This window comes from Anomaloglossus baeobatrachus, chromosome 2 (genome assembly GCF_048569485.1).
Source record: "Anomaloglossus baeobatrachus isolate aAnoBae1 chromosome 2, aAnoBae1.hap1, whole genome shotgun sequence".
NCBI lineage: Eukaryota > Metazoa > Chordata > Amphibia > Anura > Aromobatidae > Anomaloglossus > Anomaloglossus baeobatrachus.
This window is the reverse complement of record NC_134354.1, coordinates 705,593,097-705,611,481: the sequence shown is the minus strand read 5'-3', so window position 1 is coordinate 705,611,481 and position 18,385 is coordinate 705,593,097. Positions and strand designations below refer to the sequence as shown.

The following is an 18,385-nucleotide window of genomic DNA, read 5'->3' as shown; positions in this document are numbered from 1 at the left end:
TGCTTTCCAAACTAATACAGTAAACTAGTCACATTTCATCCAGATTTCACCGCTAAGTTGGAGAGAACATAAGTTTGTGCGCACGTTGAGGATTTGGTTGCAGAAATTTCTGCATCTCTTGGCAGGAAAAACACAGCTGCAAAAATGCACGTTTTGCGTTTTGTCATGAATTCAATGGGTGCAACAACACTGAAAGAATTGCCATGCTGCAGACTATTTTCTGCACTAAATCTGCAAGGAGAAAATACTTAACGTGTGCACTAAACATCAGGATTCTCATTGCCTTTGCTGGCATAAGGCTATATGTCCACGCTGCGGGAAATGCGCGGATTTTGCGGGAAAGCTGCGGATTTTGATGCAGAAAAATCCGCAGCTACATTCTCTCGTGGACACATAGCCTAAGGATTTGTTTGCAGTTTTGTGACAAAATGCATCAAAAAACGCAATAAAAAACGCAATAAAAAACACACTGTGTGCACAAAGCCTATAAGGGCCCTTTACTTTGGAAAAGTCATTTTAGAGCAATTCCTCTATCTATGTTTCTCTAAAGACCCCCATACACATTAGAGAAAGCTGTCCCAATCTGCTGATTGGGGTATGACAGATAACCATATAATGTATAATGGGGCTTTTACACTCTCCCGTGACAGATCGGGGGGAATAAGGGCTAGCCGGGGCGGACACAGTCAAATGAGCGCCTCTGTGCAAAAACAATATATGGGCCCTTTGCAGTCCAATACCGTGTCTGTGACAGAAGCTATTTGCTATTTTGTAGGTTGAAGTGCGCCCCCTTACCACCTGGGCCCCCCTGCGACGCCACGGGTTGCACCAATCGCAGGTCCATCCCTGAGAATGAGGCAAACTCAATATCAACACCGAGGTCATGAATTCATCAAAGCTTTTATGCCCCAAAAGTTAGTGTAAAAGCTTTGAAAAATTTGCAAAAATTCTGCGAATGTGGAGTTTTTTAAAACTTTTGCAACTTTTGTAATTTTCACACTACTTTGAATCAGCTCTACTAAAGTGGCAAGAGCTGGGGTGGTACAGGAGCGCGGCCACCCCCTACCATCAAATTCATGAAATATGATGGCTGTCGTACACCAGAAAAATTCTTCCTGACTGCAGTAGTATTTTTAGTGCAGCGATACAGAGGAGCAGGCAATTTAGGAGAGGCACCAAATTCATTAACAGGAGCCTGTCACCAGATTTGGGGCCACCACCACTGGGCTCTTATATACAGTGTTCTAACATGCTGTTTATGCCCAGGCCACCGTGTAGAACGTAAAACTCACTTTATAATACTTACCTAAACGGTCACTGCGGTGGAGTTGGGTTATATGGGCGTCTCCATTCTCCACTGCCGGTGCCTCCTCCTTCGGCCATATTTGTCGTCCTTGTTCTGAAGCCGGGGTGCATGACACATCCTACATCATACACACTCGTCAGCATTGAAGTCCTTCACAGGTGCACTTTGATCTGCCCTGAGCAGGGCAGATCAAAGTATTGTAGTGCGCCTGTGTGGCGCTCTGGACAAGCCAGGACGTCACAGGTACTGCAACAATACATCCCACACCCCGGCTAGGCACATCAAGGTCAGACTAAAATCCTTGTTGCCTCCCTCCAGGGGCTGATGTCCACACCAGGGGGTGGAGCCAGGCGGGTGGCCCCACCCACCGAGGAGTTCACAGTCCTGGAGGCGGGAAAAGGAAGGAAGAGGAGAGAGTAGTGCAGAGTTCAGTTTGAGAGTTGAGGAGTAAAGTGGTAGCGGAGCAGACTGACCATGTCCGGGTGTGTGACCCGGGCACATACAGCAAGGTTGGCAGACGGTGTTGACGGTCTGCAGGAGGGGCTGATTGACGTGAACCGTAAGGACCGGGGACGGGCGGTGGCCCGCCGGTACCGGATCGGGGAGCGAAGAGAAGCTAGCACCATTCGGCAGGGCATACGGACTCCGACCAGGCTTGGAGTCGCTGTAAAACCGGTCAAATCCGCTAGCGAAGGGAACCTCCGGGGTTTCCCAGCAGTCAAGACCCGATTGAAGGCAACCGCTCAAACCGTGAAGGGAAATACAGTCACCGTCAAGGCTACAGTTCCCAGGGCCAGAGCCTGCGGGAAAAAGGGGCTCCCTCAGCATCCATCCAAGCTGGGAAGCGGGTTACCGGTGGGAAGCCAACAGAACCGAGAACATAACACAGGTGCAGGGAAAGGCAGTCACCGCCAACCTACCCGGAGAAGAACCACCGCAGCCGTCTGTGGCACCCGTCCATCCAGCCGTTTGTTTTACCGGAGACTTTGCATTCATCATTGGCTGAGTGAGTACCACCGTGCCGTGCGGCACCGCGCTGCCCCCGCGACCCTGCACCTCACCAGGCCCCGTAACCCACCTGCCATTCCTCCCTCACCGGGCCCCGGGACAACCAACCCCCCTACCCACGGAGGGGAAAAACAACATCCAAGCTGCTCCCTGTCATCGCTCCCGGGATCCCCGTCCAGAGCAGCGGTGGTGTCACGACCTCACCACAACCGTGGGTGGCGTCACGGACAATAAATCCCCAAAACCATTCCCCTTTTCACTCACGGGCGAGGAGTGCCGCTCGAGTCCCCAGATCCGGCCCACCGCTCGAGCCACCGAGCAGCAAGCGAAGCAGCAGCAGCGCCGGACCCGAGCGTGGTGAGCGCAGCGTCCCCTCCCCGCCCGCGACACCTGCGCGGGACCGGTGAGTGTGTATGACGTGGGACGCGTCAAGCACACAGGCTTCAGAAGCAGGATGAAGATGGACGAAAGAGGAGGTTGTCGGTCAGGTACTGCACATCTGCCTCCTATTGATTAGAATGGGAGGCAGATGTGCAGTACCCGGCCGCGGCCTCTATCAGAAGATGAAGCAGCTCCGGAACTGAGGATTTCCAGCTGCCTGCTGCCACCGCCGGGACTAAGAACAGCAAATTGTTGGGGTTGTGGAGTGTCGGACCCCGGTTGATGAGATATTGATGACCTATCCTCAGGTTGGCTTTACACGTTGCGACATCGGTAACGATATATCGTCGGGGTCACATCATTAGTGACGCACATCCGGCACCGTTACTGACATCGCAGCATGTAAACCCTAGGAGCGACGATCACCGATCGCAAAAACGTCAAAAATCGTTGATCACAGAAACGTCACTCCTTTTCATAATATCGTTACTGCTGCTGATACGATGTTTTTTGTCGTTCCTGCAGCACCACACATCGCTGTGTGTGACACCGCAGGAACGACAAACATCTCCTTACCTGCGTCCACCGACAATGCGGAAGGAAGGAGGTAGGTTGGCGGGATGTTATGTCCCGCTCATCTCCGCCCCTCCGCTTCTATTGGCCGGCTGCTTAGTGATGCCGCAATGACGTCGCTGTGACGCCGAACGCACCTCCCCCTTGAAGGAGATATTGTTCGGTGGTCACAGAGACGTCGCCGACCAGGTATGTGCATGTGACGCTGCCGTAGCGATAATGTTCGCTACGGCAGCAATCACCACATATCGCATGTGCGACGGGGGCGTGTGCTATCGCGCTCGACATCGCTAGCAATTGCTAGCGATGTCGCAGCGTGTAAAGCCCGCCTAAGAATAGGCAATCAATGTCAAAGTAGTGGACAATCCGTTCAATAGAATTGCTCAATCTCTTAACCTCTCCTCTATTAGTGGCTCCTTCTTAGTTTCACAGTAACCTCAATGTAACCAGAAAATATTATATCACTTTGATGTTTCACCACAAATATTTTCAGGTTAGTCACGGTTTTGTGAGATAAAGACTACAAGGAGGATAAGCCGTCATTGTGGACCAATGCAGAGAAAAGCTTTGACTCCAGTATTTTCCTATTTCAGAATTATTGCCTTGAAATTTAAGGAGTTGTCTAAAGCCCGCTTTACACGTTACAATTAATCGTGCGATTGCATTTGCGATCGCACCCACCCCCATCGTTTGTGCATTACGGGCAATTTGTTGCCCGTGTCGCACAATGCTGTAACCACCCGTCACACGTACTTACCTTCCAAACGACCTCGCTGTGGACGGCGAACATCCACTTCCTGAAGGGGAAGGGACGTTCTGCGTCACAGCGATGTCACACAGCGGCCGGCCAATAGAATCGGAGGGGCGGAGATGAGCGGGACGTAAACATCCCACCTACCTACTTCCTTCAGCATTGCCGGTGGGACACAGGTAAGCTGTGTTCATCGTTCCCGGGGTGTCACACGTAGCAATGTGTGCTGCCTCGGTAACATTGAACAACCGGACATTCGATTTTTAGAAAATGAGCGACGTGTCAACGATGAACGAGAAGGTGAGTATTTCTGCTCGTTCACAGTCGCACGCTACGATATCACTAACGATGCTGGTTGTGCGTCACTTACGACGTGACCCCGCCGACATCTCGTTAGATATATCGTAGCGTGTAAAGCCCGCTTAACTTAAAAGAAAAAGTACAGAAGCAAGAGATAGGTAAAACACCCCATAAAATGATGTGGCTCCCACACGGGCTGCTCAAATGGTCTCCGGGAGACAAGCAATGATATTGAATTCTTTGGTGACCTGACAGCTAAGACTCATGATTGACTGCAGCGGTAATTTATCAGGAGCAACGTGTAATCGGAGGAAGACCAAATGTGTCACAATGTGACTGTTGGATAACGAGGAATAGGGGCCCAATGTTACCCCTAACCTCAGGGATACTCCTAATGGTAGAAATGCCTGAGTCCTATTCCTAGCCCTGCTCCTGACCAGACCTAATCTGATACCCCCCGCCCCCTCTCCAGCAGGGAAGGATGGGGCAGGAGTGTTACGTTAACCACATGTAAAGTCAGATAAGGGAAAACCAAAACTCTGATACACTGCACACACACAGGATTAAACAAAAGGAGATTCAGGAGGAAAACAAGAGCAGGAAAGTATCTAGAAAAGACAACAGGGGTAAGCTCCACAACCGCATAAAGCAATAAGCACAACTTTCTGGAAAACCACACCTCCCCAGATAAACTATACCTGGCTGTAATGCTCGCTGCAGGAGATGGTAAGGTGATGTCACTCTAGGTACGGGGAAGTACCAAGTGAAAGGGAAGGGAAACCCTCTGTCTAGGGAAAGGGAAGATGGTGACCTGACCAAACCTACTGCTGGTCCCTGGGGTCCCTCACCTAGGCACCATCTGGATACCTAACCCTAAGTATCCATAAGGCTGGGCCCTAAATAGGGAACAAATGGGATGAGATTTTCATCAACCCCACTAAACACTAAAGAAGACACAAGGGGAACAAGCATGAACTACTTATCCACAGATGACAGTAGAAGTTCAGCAAAGTTACAGCAACGATACCACAGCGAAGTACAAGCCACCTGCTTGCAACCAGAGCTTGAATGAACTGAACAATATCAACAGCACAAGCCCAGGGAAGATGGGAGTATTTAAGCACAAGGGGAATACTGATAATCATCAGCTGGATGGAAGGAGAGCTCCCCTGGATCCTAAAGGAGAGTAGATGAAAATACAGCAGGAAAGCTACCTAGTACAATGAATACTAACAGCAGGAACAACAGAATATCAGGGAGCATTTTGTGCAGCCAAATGCTGTGACCTTCTAGTGCCAGAAACCGCATGACTGTCTGTTACACGTGACACACCCGTAAACAGGTGGAAAACCGAAGTGGACCCACTAGACCACAGGGGGGTACCCGGGCTTACCCTTTAGTCAGAGAAGCTTGACTAAGCGCCTACGAGGCATACGCCAGGTGCCACTCCCAGGGCAGTGTCAGGGATTGTGGCAGCTGACCCCCAGGGCAAGGACAGACAAAGGTGCAGATAGGCAGAGTTTCTAGTATACACAGGGACCACAGGGACATCTGAGGCTGATAGCACAGCCAGGATGGACACGCACAGTCACTAGTATAGACAGGAATCACTGGGATGGCTGAAGCTGATGTACAACAGCTAGGAACGGACAGGGAAAAGGGGGACGTTAAACAACTAGCCAGCTAGGGAACTGAACTTTAACTAACAATGTTGCTCAGGCACCTCCCATAGTGGGAGGGTACCTTAAGTACCCAGTGCCTTTCAGCGATAGGTTGAGACGCACTTTCAGGAAATGGTGCACTGTCCCTTTAAGAGAAGAGCAGCAGTGTATGCGCACTCCCTAAGAGCACTTCAATAGGACTTGTTCAGCAAGCACAGGTCCCGGGGGTGGGAAGCAGAGAACACCCACGTGCAGGACCACGAGGAAGCCAGGCAGAGTGATGTGGGCCAGCTGCGGAGGTGAGTGAGTTAGTGTCCCTGTAGAGTGGAGAGCGAGCAGTGCAGGGACTCTGGCGCTACACTGGCATAGGTGGAAGGAGTCAGTCAGCATAAATAGGAGGAGAGCAAAGGTGATTGGTTTCCTACAACATGTGATCATAGGAGACTAACAAGCAGACTAGCAGAGCTTAACCCTCACTAGCCTACCTATAAACCAGTAAATAGCAGGTCGATGCCCGAGTCTGCCTGCATTAATTCCAGACACCAGACAATTTTTCAGACGGAGTGTCAGAATCTGTAATCTGAAGATAACCTGATGCCGCCATGACAGTCGTCAAAGTTTATGAAAATCTCGATGTGACAATAAATATATACGTTATTAGACTTAATCGCTTTGTCATTATAGATCCTTAACTGGTTTGTGCAGATTTCTCTTGGTCTGAAACACATCCATGACCGCAAAGTACTCCACCGTGATATAAAGGCACAGGTACAAGTCTTATGTAATTATTCAGTAGCTGCCACTGATAATAATGTGGAGGAAGCGATCTAGCCATTTATCACTTTACTTTTAATTTACAGAACATCTTTCTAACTAATAATGGAACATTGGCCAAACTGGGAGACTTTGGTATAGCAAGGATGCTGAACAAGTAAGAGCACCAATACACATTAGCGCAAAATCAGCCCAACCAAGCCTGCATGTGTATGTATGTGTACCGCCCGGGGCTTGGCCAGCTGCCGAGCCGCTCGGATCCGTGTTCGTCGGTGGGTGGCTCGAACTCCTCACGGACCCGGGGGTCACGTCGCTCTAAAAGGGAGTTGCTGGCGCTATGTGAGGGGTGGTGTTCGGTGGAGAGGTCCACGGCCGGGGCCGCGGTTGTTTGGGGATTAAGTTTGTGACGCCACCCAGGGGTTGTGGGGAACGGATGGACACCACCGCTGCCGTTGACTAGGCTCCCGGGGACGGTGTTGCGCAGCTTGGTGTTGACCCCCTCCGTGGGTAGGGGGATGATGGTCCCGGGGGCCCGAGGGAGGTGCTGAGGCATGGGAAGGGATGATGCTGGGGTGTCGGTGCGGTGCGGCACGGTGCGCGGCCCGAAGGCACTGTTGTACTCACTATTACAAACACGCTGGAGTCTCTGATAAACCAAACAAGATGGTGGACGGTGCCCGCAGCCGGCTGTGCTTTTCCCCCTTTTCAGGTTGGTGGTTTCCGCCTTTCTACTGCACCTCACTTTGGTAGTAAATGTTGACTCCTTTGCCTGAGCAACGGTAGTCCGCTCCCCAGCCTTGTGTGCGCCGGTAGAGCCCGTGTGCCCGCAGACGCTGGCCCGTGGGGTCTCGATGCCTGGGCGGTGGCTTTCTACCCCTATCATTGGGCTGTTGTCTTCAGTCGGGTCTTAGGTGGGAAAGGGCCTAAAGTCCAGTCCTCAATCAGTTGATTCGACTCGGTCCAGTTGTTTCTGGGCCTTGTACTGGGTCTGAGTACCCCTCCTGGTGCTCCAGTTTCCAATCGGTTCCCCGGTTCGGTACCGGCGGGCCACTACCTGGTCCCGATCCCTTACGGTTCCACTGGCTGTAATCCCAGCTCCTGCAGGCAGCCACCACCACCTGCCTCCTTGCCAGAGGTGACTGGGCACCGACCCAGCCACCTGGTGTTAGACTGTGGCAGACCTGGACACAGGTTTGCACTTGAACTCCACTCCACTTCACTGTCACAACACAAACTAAACTGTTTTCCTGCCTCAGGGCCTGTGACCTCCTCGGTGGGCGTGGCCAACCACCTGGCTCCGCCCCTGGTGTGAATATCAAACCCTGAGGGAGGCGACAAGGGTTTTGTAGGTTGGCTGCTGTCACCTTATTAAGGGGGGGAGGTGTTTGTGCAAGGGCCTACCTGTGACTACCTGGCTAGTCCAGGGCGTCACATATGTATGGGGGGTATGGGCTGAATTAAGTTGAAAGGCATCAGTCATCCTTACACAATATGTCCTCCTTTGTAGCCAATTGTGTTTTGATCTAATATATTTTAAATCTTTGAAAAAGACTTGATAAAAAATATTCTACAGTTTTGCATATTCAGCTCTCATGTTCACCTACTTGTCTTCATGGTTACAGATAGAAATAAACATGGCTGACCATTGACCATCAATTTGTCACCTACTTCTTGTAACCTACATTAGTTATAGACAGCAAAATTAGCAAAAAAACATCACCTTTGGCTTTGCATCTTGTCTATCAGTTGCTTTTTGCAGCCCTATACTTTAATAGGATTGTGCCTATAGAGATAACTGTCAATTATTAGAACCTCCTACTTGAATCCTAAACCCAGAATAAGTAGCAATTTCCATCAATTAAAAACAAGTTACCGTGTTTCCCTAAAAATAAGCCCTAGCAAGAATTTTTGTCCTTTTTGGATTAAAGCTAAAAATAAGCCCAACCCCGGAAATAAGCCCTAGCAAGAATTTTTGTCCTTTTTGGATTAAAGCTAAAAATAAGCCCTACCCCGGAAATAAGCCCTACTTGTGGTCAATAATAAAGTGTCCATAGAGCTAAAAAAGACAACAAATACTGCAGGACACTTCATTAAAGAAAGCAGACACCCCTGAATGAGAGGCTTTGGAACGTGTGGACCTGTGGTAGAATGCATTGAAGACCTGCAGTGGAACGCACAGACACACCCAGTGATACCGTACTTGTAACACCCCGGGGTCAAGGGGTTTTCACCTGACACGTCGCCGGGTCGGGGGTGCAGATCCTTTGCGTCGTCACCAGCTGGCCTGACCCGGTTTCGTGACCCCGAGAAGTACAGGAGATGGTGGTGGATGGGGTGAATAGGAATGTCAGTTATGATGCCACCTGTGGTATGTGGCCAGGTAGGCGGCTGCCGCTGCAGGGTCTCTTCACAAGAGCAGATGTTGGGTGCAGCCAAGATTGTGTCGCTCCCCACAGGCAGACCGGGTCCCAGGAGGATGGGGGGGTAGCAGTCCTTTAGAGCGCCGGAGTGCAAGGCGACGACAATCAGAGTCAGAGACAATAGGTGCGGGTTCCAGGTCTTTACTTACTGGTTCACTACCGCACCCCAGGTACTGTTCTTTACCGTGAAGGGCTACGGTCGATCCCGGGCAGGTTAAAGGTATGTTCAGCATGGCAGTGTGTGGGCCCTTCCTCTGTGTGCGCTGTGTTGGTCCCCGTGGCATGAAGCACCTTGGGGACCCCCTTGTTTGTTTAAGTGTCCCAGCTCTGTCGCAGGTGAAGCGGATCCTCACCGTGGAGTCTGACTGGATCTAGACCCCGGACCCTATGTATCACTGTGCCTTGAACTATGTGGGTAGTGGTCGGGAAGACATGGCATCCTCCCGTCCTGCAGATTTGGTTGCCAACGTGAAGTATAGCTAGCTCTAGGCCTCTGCACCCTGTAGTAGCACCGACCCTGGGAGAGCTGACTCATTATCTCCTCAGCTACCGTTAAACTCCTGTGTCCCACGAGATCTACCGGTACTGGGCTCCTTTCCTCCCGAGATCTCCAGCCTGCCCACGGTCTGGCCGATTCTACCCGGAGGAGCTCTGGAGCATGCCCTCCTGGCGACCGTGTTCTTCTGTGTCCCAGACATTCTGAGATCATTCTCTCCCTGCTCCTGTACTTTACCAGTGCTCCCCCCTCCCTCCGGATGAATCGCCAAGCTGGGGAAGTCCCGTTGTTATGGCGATTACCTTCAGCCTAATTAGTGGAGAGCACCTGCTGTATGTGTTATGCAAGGAAACTGATGATTCATTCTCTAACTGTGTGGTGTAAGTGAGACATACCAGACATTAACCTACCCATACCCGGGATGGATACTGTGCCCAAAATGAGATGCAGTAAACTGTGGCGACCGAAGCCTCAGGGGCGCTACATACTGCTCTGGTGATCTGGAAGGCAGTGGAATGCATCGAGGACCTGCAGTGGAACGTCCTCACACACCCAGTGTTACCGTACTGTTCTGGGGACCTGGAAGGCAGTGGAATACATCGAGGACCTGCAGTGGAATGCGTCGATATGCTCCACTGCAGGTCCTGCACGCTTTCCACCGCAGGTCCTCACCGTTCCACAGCCACCCAGGTCCCCAGAGCAGGACGGTACCACTGGATATTTCTGTATGTGTGTGTGTGTATGATGTTCCTGTGAACTGATATATGTGTGTGTATGAGTGAGTGCTGGCCTGAAGCAGGGGAAGATCTCTGTGGAGCACACAAGGGCCTGCTGGGAGTTCCCACTGTGGAACGAAGGAGGACCTGGGAGCGATGAATATGTCCGGGGTCTGGTAAGTATGGCTCTCCTTGGGGGTAAGGGTGGTCTGCCTTTTTAGGGAGTAAATTTACCCTCAGCCTTTGTTTCCCCAGAAATAAGCCCTACCCCGAAAATAAGTCCTAGCACATTTTTTCGGAGCAAAAAACATATATTAGACAGTGTCTTATTTTCGGGGGAAACACGGTATAATGAATCTTTTCCTACAAACCTACATATTAATCTGTTCAGTTCTTTCCGCGCCATAACATGATGCATATACAGTATGTTACACAGAATTTTGCGCTGTGAAATTTGTCTTTAAAAAAATATTGTAACCAATGAAACATTTCTACATGGATACAATTAATGAAATTAAAAAAAATCACATAGAAATTTAGAATTTGTGGTGATTAATAAATAAAAATAACTACAAAAATAACATTAAAATAACATTTTTATTTTTCCATTTTGAGGATATTTTTTGTGGTTGTGATCCTTTTCTTCCTGTTGTTTCCATCATAGCACCATGGAGCTGGCACGGACGTGTGTGGGGACGCCATACTACCTCTCTCCAGAAATCTGCGAAAACCGACCCTACAACAATAAAACGTGAGGATTACTATATAGAAGACTGTAGACATGATTTATTAAGTAAGCAATGCTCCACATACTCATACATCATGTGGAAAAATAAAATACAAATATAATATACACTGTATATATATAATTTTTTTTTTTTTATATAGCAATAACTGAATATAATGTTGCCCTTTTTTCGTGTCAGGGATATCTGGTCTCTCGGATGTGTGCTGTATGAACTTTGTACCCTCAAACATCCAGTGAGTAATTATTTTACAGTGCAAATATTGTATTGGGCACAGGCGAAGCATGAATAAATAAAAGAATACAAAAAACTTTACTGAACAAAAAAAAAAAAATCCAATAATATAAACTCCTATATCCTACGCTATCAGCCTCCTTAGATTCAATGGCCACAATGTGTCAGATTAAAATACCTACAAAAAGTGAAAAATGGAACTTGTCATGTCCATAAACCATATTACCCTGCAGATATAGGGTTAATCTGCAGGTTAATAGCATCACAATGCTGCCGGTTGCCTTAGGCTGGAGTTACACTAACGTATGCAAAACTGGACCCATTTTCATCCAGGAGAGTAGGACGACTGCTGTTCGTATGTTAATCCATGTGCAGTCTGAGCATGTACGGTAACATTTCTTCTCTTTTTTCTGCATTCTCTGGTGTTATTCCACAATCATTAAAGGGAACTTGTCACCAGATCTTGGCCTTCTAAACTAAAACCAGCACCGTAAGCAGCACCTGTGCCGCATTCCTTGAAGTTGCACGTTACCCCATGACCCCCCTCCTGTAGACCCCACAAATCTAATATATAAAGCTGAGTGTATGTATGTATGTATGTGTGTATGTACAGTATGTATGTATGTATGTGTGTATGTATGTCCACTAAAGGAATCCGCACCGTCGCATTTACAATCCCGAAATTTTGCACACACACCTCATGTGACTCAGGGAATGTCATAGACTATGTTTTGACAGGAAAATTTAACCCCACGCTTTACAGTTACTTTCCAAAAAGAGGCAGACAGGGAAAGAGACAGACAGGGAAAGAGACAGACAGGGAAAGAGACAGACAGGGAAAGAAAGACAGGGAAAGAGACAGAGACAAGGAAAGAGACAGGGATAGAGATAGAGACAAAGACAGACGGAGAAAGAGACAGATGGGGAAAGAGACAGACAGACACACAGCTAGAGAGAGACAGACAGACATAGAGATAGAGACACAGATAGCACAGAGATAGAAAGAGACAGACAGAGAGAGACAGACATGGATAAAGAGAGAGAGAGACACACACAGAGACAGACAGAGAAAGAGACAGAGAGACAAACACAGTGACAGACAGAAAGAGAGAGACAGACACAAACAGACTGGGAGAAAGACAGAGAGGCAGTTACTATCCCGGGCAACGCCGGGTACTACACCTAGTATCTTTATAAAATCTCCCACCCTGTATATAAATTGTCCGGTCCAGTCCGATGGGCATCCTATTCTGCTCCTCCTGTCCCTCCTTTCACCCTCTTCCTGTGCTAGTAGACTACGTCTGGGTGTCCACCTGCAGAAAGCCTATATGCCCGAAAATGGTGCAAGACAGAGCACACGCCAACTCCGTCTGCTCCATTATAGTCAATGGTCCCATTGGCACATGCGTTCCGAAACACGTTTTGTGGGGGGGGGGTTCGGACGGATGCCCCGACGGGAGTAGTGAACATAGGTGAAAATGCAATGTCATTTACTTCTGAGCTCCTCTCAACTCTGTATGTTCAGCTCAGTTTTGATACATTCGATACATTCTGTGGTTATATATTAGCTGAGAGGAGTCCAAAAAAGGCAAGTATAAAGCTACTTTCACACATCCGGTTTGTGCCCTGCGGCTCAATCCGGCTGTGAAAACTATGCAACGGATGCGGCGAAAACACCGCATCCTTTGCATAAGTTTTTACATGCGGCCCGTCCGTTTTTTTCCGGTTGCGGCATGCTACTGAGCATGCGCAGTGGAAAAAACCGCATGCGGCAAGCGGATGCGTTTTTTTCCGCATCGCGCCGCATCCGGCCTCCATAGGTATGCATTGAAAAATGTGCCGCAGCGGCCGGATGCGGCGCGATGCGGTGTTTTTTGCCGGAGCAAAAAACGTTGCAGGGAACGTTCGATCCGGCCGCGGCATCGGCTAAATCTGCCGCATGCGGCAAAAACCGGACCGAACGCAAGCCCCTGCGGCACAATACGGCACTAATGTAAGTCTATGCAAAAAAACCCGCAACCGGCGTTACAAAAGCCGGTTGCGGTTTTTCTGCAGAACGCCGTATTGTGCCGCAGAGCAAAAATCCGGATGTGTGAAAGTAGCCTTAGAGTTACAAACTCTACTGTCTGAACAGGCTCACTGACAGATTCTCAGTTAGCTCTTTCTGCAGCCAGAAGTAGACACAGCGACACAAAGGCTATACAAGTCAAAGTATACAAAATTTTTAATGAAACACAATTGCAAAAGTGTTTTTTTAAACCAAAATACATACTTTAAGTAAAAAAAAGGTGTGTATACCTTGTAATTTAGGAGAACATGAGGAGGCCTCCGCGTTACAGAGGGGTGGCATTATATGAAAGGTGATATAAATGACACGATTTTATATTTTATAGTTTGAAGCTGGCAACTTAAAGCAACTGGTGTTGAAAATCTGCCGGGGTCGGTACGAGCCGCTTTCTTCCAAGTATTCGTATGATCTGAGGACATTAATCTCTCAGCTCTTTAAAATATCCCCACGGGACCGGCCGTCTGTCACCTCCATATTGAAGAAGCCTTTTCTAGAAAGACGTATACACAATTTTTTGAGTCCAAAGGTAGGTAATAATTAAAGAAAAGACATTTACCTTATTTACGCAATAAAAAAACTTTACTTGCTCAAAGAAGAAATTTTTTTAATTTAACTTAATGTAACAAAACTTTTTCTGCTATAAAAATGTAATTCAGAAATAAAATATTTTCTAAAAATTGCTGTACAAGAATAAAAAAACCAAACAATGCTTCTTTCTACCATGAAACAGCGCCACACCTGGCTATAGGGTGTTTGTGGTATTTCAGCTGAGGCCATCACTTTCAGTAAGGCTAACCTGCAATACCAGACTCAACCTGTAGACAGGTGTGGCACTGTTTCTAGGACATTAGTCAGGTTTTTTTTAATCCTGTACCTTTCCTAATGTTTCAACCATTGGTTTGTTGGTTTCTAGTTAATAGAAGAGGAGTTTAGCCATACTGTGCTACATCAAAAGAAGCCTTCCCCAAAGAGACAAGCCCATGGGCCAGTAACACCGAAGCACGCAGCAGGTAACAATACACAGTTCTATATGGAAATGTACAGGACTAGGGGGGACACGCTGCTTTCCCTAAGGCTATGTGCGCACAGTGCGTTTTTCGTGGCGTTTTTGTCTGTTTTTTGGGTGCATTTTTGGGCTCAAAACTGCATGACTTTTCTTCTCCAGCAAAGTCTCTGAGTTTTCATTTTTGCTGTCCGCACACAACTTTTTTTTAAGCTGCGTCTTTGAGCTTAAAAATAAAATGGATATGTCAATTCTTTCCTGCGTTTTTCTGTATTTTTCCCCCTTGCAATGCATTGTAAAAATGCAGAAAAACGCAGCAAAACGCAGCCCAAAACGCGGGAAAAACGCATGCATTTTTACTGGTCCTTTTTTGCCGCAGGTGAGTTTTTGTGCGTTTTTAACGGCCAAAAACGCAGCGTCAAAAAATCGCAGCGTGCGCACATAGCCTAAGGGTAGCGTCACACTTGCGTATCGCTTCTGATGCGAGTGCATCTGCCAATGCTCTGTTTAACCCCCCCCCTCCCCCCGAAGCAGTGATGTAGCTGACTCAAGACCCCTGTACTAGTGATCGGTGGCTGCCTAAGTTGTCAGACACAAACACTAATCTAATGCATTTGAGAGGGAATAGTCTTAAGGAAGATTCAGAGGGAAATACCTTCTGCAGAAATCCTGGATGGTCCAGTCTCCAGTTTTGGGCACCGCATGGGTTGTTCCTCCATAGGTTTATGCTTAAATCTCTTTTTGGTGTGTCGTTGAGGCTGGGACTCTTTTCTGTCCCATAGTGGTCCTTTATCATTTCTGCTTTCCACGCTATTTGTGCAGAACTGGTGCTACTCTTCTTCACATCCTCCTAGCAAAGGGAACGGTGGTCTGGCAACGCAGGATCATTAGAAAGGGGGATTTTTTTCAGGGATGTTTTAACTGGGGCTCTGCCAGTGCAGGCAGCGAAAACAAGGTACAAAATCAGCAGGCGGATGAGTAGTCGGAAACAAGCAGAGGTCGGGGCAGGCGGCAGTACGAAAAGATAATCCATTGTGAAAGCCAAGGTCAAAACCGGAAAATCAGTCCAGAGAAGCAGCTGTGCAGAAGGTATGGGCACGCTGCAAGTCACTCGCCACTAAAGTGGCCTCCGACTAAATGATGGTGGGTCGTGGAATTTTCTTCCAGGGCAAATGATGTCTCCGATACTTGAAACGTTGCCCTTATCTCCACTCAAGCAGGTTCGATGTCCATCTCCCTGTAATCTCAGCATGGCTTGAAAGTTCTGTCTAGCAGGATAGCTGAGTGGCATGTGAGGTAGTGGATTGTAGTATGGTTTAGCAGTCACCTTAATAGGTGGTGGATAGGAGTAAGGCATCCTGCAGACTTTAAGTATTTGATAGTAAGCTGGCATCACACAGGAGAATATGCTGCGGGGTAATGGAGCTGTTGTCTGTACCTCACCTGATGTGTTGGTGGTTTTCTGGCGTTTCTTTACATGCCCCTGCTCTGCGCTGATGTTTGCTGCAGGTTGTGGACTTTCGGGTGGTGGAGGACATGGTTGTGGACTTTTCAGTCTCGCATATCGGCCTGTTTCAGGTGGTGGAGGACACGGTGGGGGACTTTTCAGTCTCGCATATCGTCCTGTTTCGGGTGGTGGAGGACATGGTTGTGGACTTTTCAGTCTCGCATATCGGCCTGTTTCCTGTTCTGATGGGTCGAACAGGCATTCAATAAAAGGCCTGATATGATTAAGTGCTGCCATCAGATACCCAGTAATGCCAGTTTGCCTTTGATGGTGTTCAGGCTTCTGGCTGTAAGGGGGTCTCCTGGCATGTGGGAGATGTCTTCTCGGTTGGATCTTTCCTCCAGCTACTGGGGCAGCCATCGGGCTGCCTCCCCCTCCACACACAGAAGTGTGTGTGTGGATGGTAGAAAACTCTCCTCACAAAAAAGAAATTAAGAAAAATCAAATATAAAAAGTAAAAAACTCTGATAAATCTCGCTCTGGTTAGTGCTTGGCTCTTCTCTCTACCGCTGCTTGCCGCACACTGACCGTGCTCGCTGAGTATTCCACGGCTCGTGGACAACGCTGCTGTGAGGTCATAAACCTCAACATGGCGACGGGGCTGTAATATGGGAAAATGGCTGCTACCCATGACTGACAATCCTATAGTGTATGACTAATGGCTAGCTGGACTGGCAAGAAATGATAGAAAACTTACCACTGGTCATTGCTGAAAAGAATTGATTTGTGGAGGTTTTTCTTAAACCCCTTTAATGTCTGAGCAATTTTTTGTTTTTGCGAGTTTACTTGTTTATCCCCTTCTTCCAAGAGCTGTATCTTTGCTATTTTCTTGCTGACAAATCCATGTGACGGCTCGATTTTGTGGAACTAGTTGTACATTTGAAGGACACCAATCCATTTTTTCAGGGCAAAATCGAGTGACCAGAGCTTCCTAACCGGCTGTCAGCCATCAGTCCATCATCGGCTATCGAGCAGCAGGGAAGCCAACCGTCGCACAAACTGATTTAACGGCTGGATCATGGGGCTTAAAGGGAACCTGTCACGTACAATATGCGTTCTGACTTACAAGCAGGGTGATGTGTGGCCTAGTAACCCCTTCCTACCCATCCCTGTGTTGTAATATTGTGTATTATGAATGTAAAAATAAAACATTTTATTGCTTGCATGTTCCCTATGTAAATGAATAGAGGCTATAGTCCTCTGGGTGTCGCATCGCCCCATGAGTGTTTGCATGCTTTACGTGGTATCACGTCCCTGTGGGCATGATACCGTGGATTTACATGAGCGACGTCACTGTCAGCTCCTTCTGATCCTGTGTGTGCACTTACCATTCCCGCAGCCTTCTTATCCGGGTGCTTGCTTGTCGGCTTCAGACGCACACTGGGCACGCTCAGAAGACTCCTGCGGTTCCGACCATGTACAGTGCGTGTCTGAGGCAGACAAGCAAGCACCCGGATAACAAGGCTGCGGGAACGGTAAGCGCACATGCTCGGGATCTGAAGGAGCTGACGGTGACGTCACTCATGTAAATCCATGGTATCACGCCCAAAGGGACGTGATACCACGTAAAGCATGCAAACACCCATGGGACTAGAGCCTCTGATCATTTACATAGGGAACATGTAAGTAATAAAACGTTTTGTTTTTTTACATTCATAATACACATTATTACAACACAGGGATGGGTAGGAAGGGGTTAATAGGCCGCACATCACCCTGCTCGTAGGTGAGAACACATATTGTACGTGACAGGTTCCCTTTAACTCCTTCACCCCTGAGGCTCATTCTCACCTTCATGACTGGGCCATTGTTTTCAATTCTGACCAGGTTATAACTCTGGAACGCATTTGCAGGACCATTTACAGTGTTCTGTGCTACAGAATGGTAATTTATGGAATTTAGCCATACTGTGCTACACCAAAAGAAGCCTTCCCCCAAAGAGACAAGCACATGGGCTATTAAGACCGAAGCAAGCACCAGCTAACAATATACAGTTATATAATAAAATGTACCGGACTGGGAACTCTGCTTTCACTAAGGAACAGCACCATACTTGTCCATGGGGCGTGATGTATGCAATGCCTTTCAATTCTTAACAACCTGTGCTGTACATTTACATTACAGGTCATGTGCAGGGTGTATGGAGCAGGCTCAGGATACTGTGCAGATGCTGGTAGTGGAAAGTAAGGCTGCTTTCACACATCCGGTTTTTGCTATGCGGCACAATCCGGCACTTTGCAGGAAAATCGCAACCGTTTTTATTTGCTGCCGGTTGCGTTTTTCCTGCATAGACTTTAATTAGTGCCGCATTGTGCCGCATGGGCTTGCGTTCCGTCCGGTTTTTGCCGCATACGGCAGATTTAGTTGATGCAGCGGCCAGATGGAACGTAGCCTGGCACGTTTTTTTGTGCGGCAAAAAAAAACCGCATCGCGCCGCATCC

General features: G+C 48.3%; 1 protein-coding gene and 1 long non-coding RNA gene across 5 annotated transcripts in view; one reads left to right on the top strand and one right to left on the bottom strand.

Moving 5' to 3' along the window:
- Positions 1-18,385, top strand: part of LOC142292146 (serine/threonine-protein kinase Nek5-like) — a 138,201-nt gene that overhangs the window by 50,750 nt on the left and 69,066 nt on the right. For all 4 annotated transcript variants that reach the window (XM_075337300.1, XM_075337302.1, XM_075337299.1 and 1 more), the window contains exons 5-10: positions 6,665-6,748; positions 6,841-6,911; positions 11,051-11,137; positions 11,313-11,367; positions 13,760-13,960; positions 14,348-14,444. In XM_075337300.1, the coding sequence (XP_075193415.1) occupies positions 6,665-6,748; positions 6,841-6,911; positions 11,051-11,137; positions 11,313-11,367; positions 13,760-13,960; positions 14,348-14,444 (595 nt within the window). The remainder of the gene's footprint in view (positions 1-6,664; positions 6,749-6,840; positions 6,912-11,050; positions 11,138-11,312; positions 11,368-13,759; positions 13,961-14,347; positions 14,445-18,385) is intronic.
- Positions 10,997-16,901, bottom strand: LOC142292148 (uncharacterized). The gene is made up of 3 exons (XR_012750585.1): positions 15,093-16,901; positions 13,665-13,924; positions 10,997-11,122 (listed from the first exon to the last, which is right to left on the bottom strand). It is a non-coding gene; the product is annotated as an uncharacterized LOC142292148 (long non-coding RNA).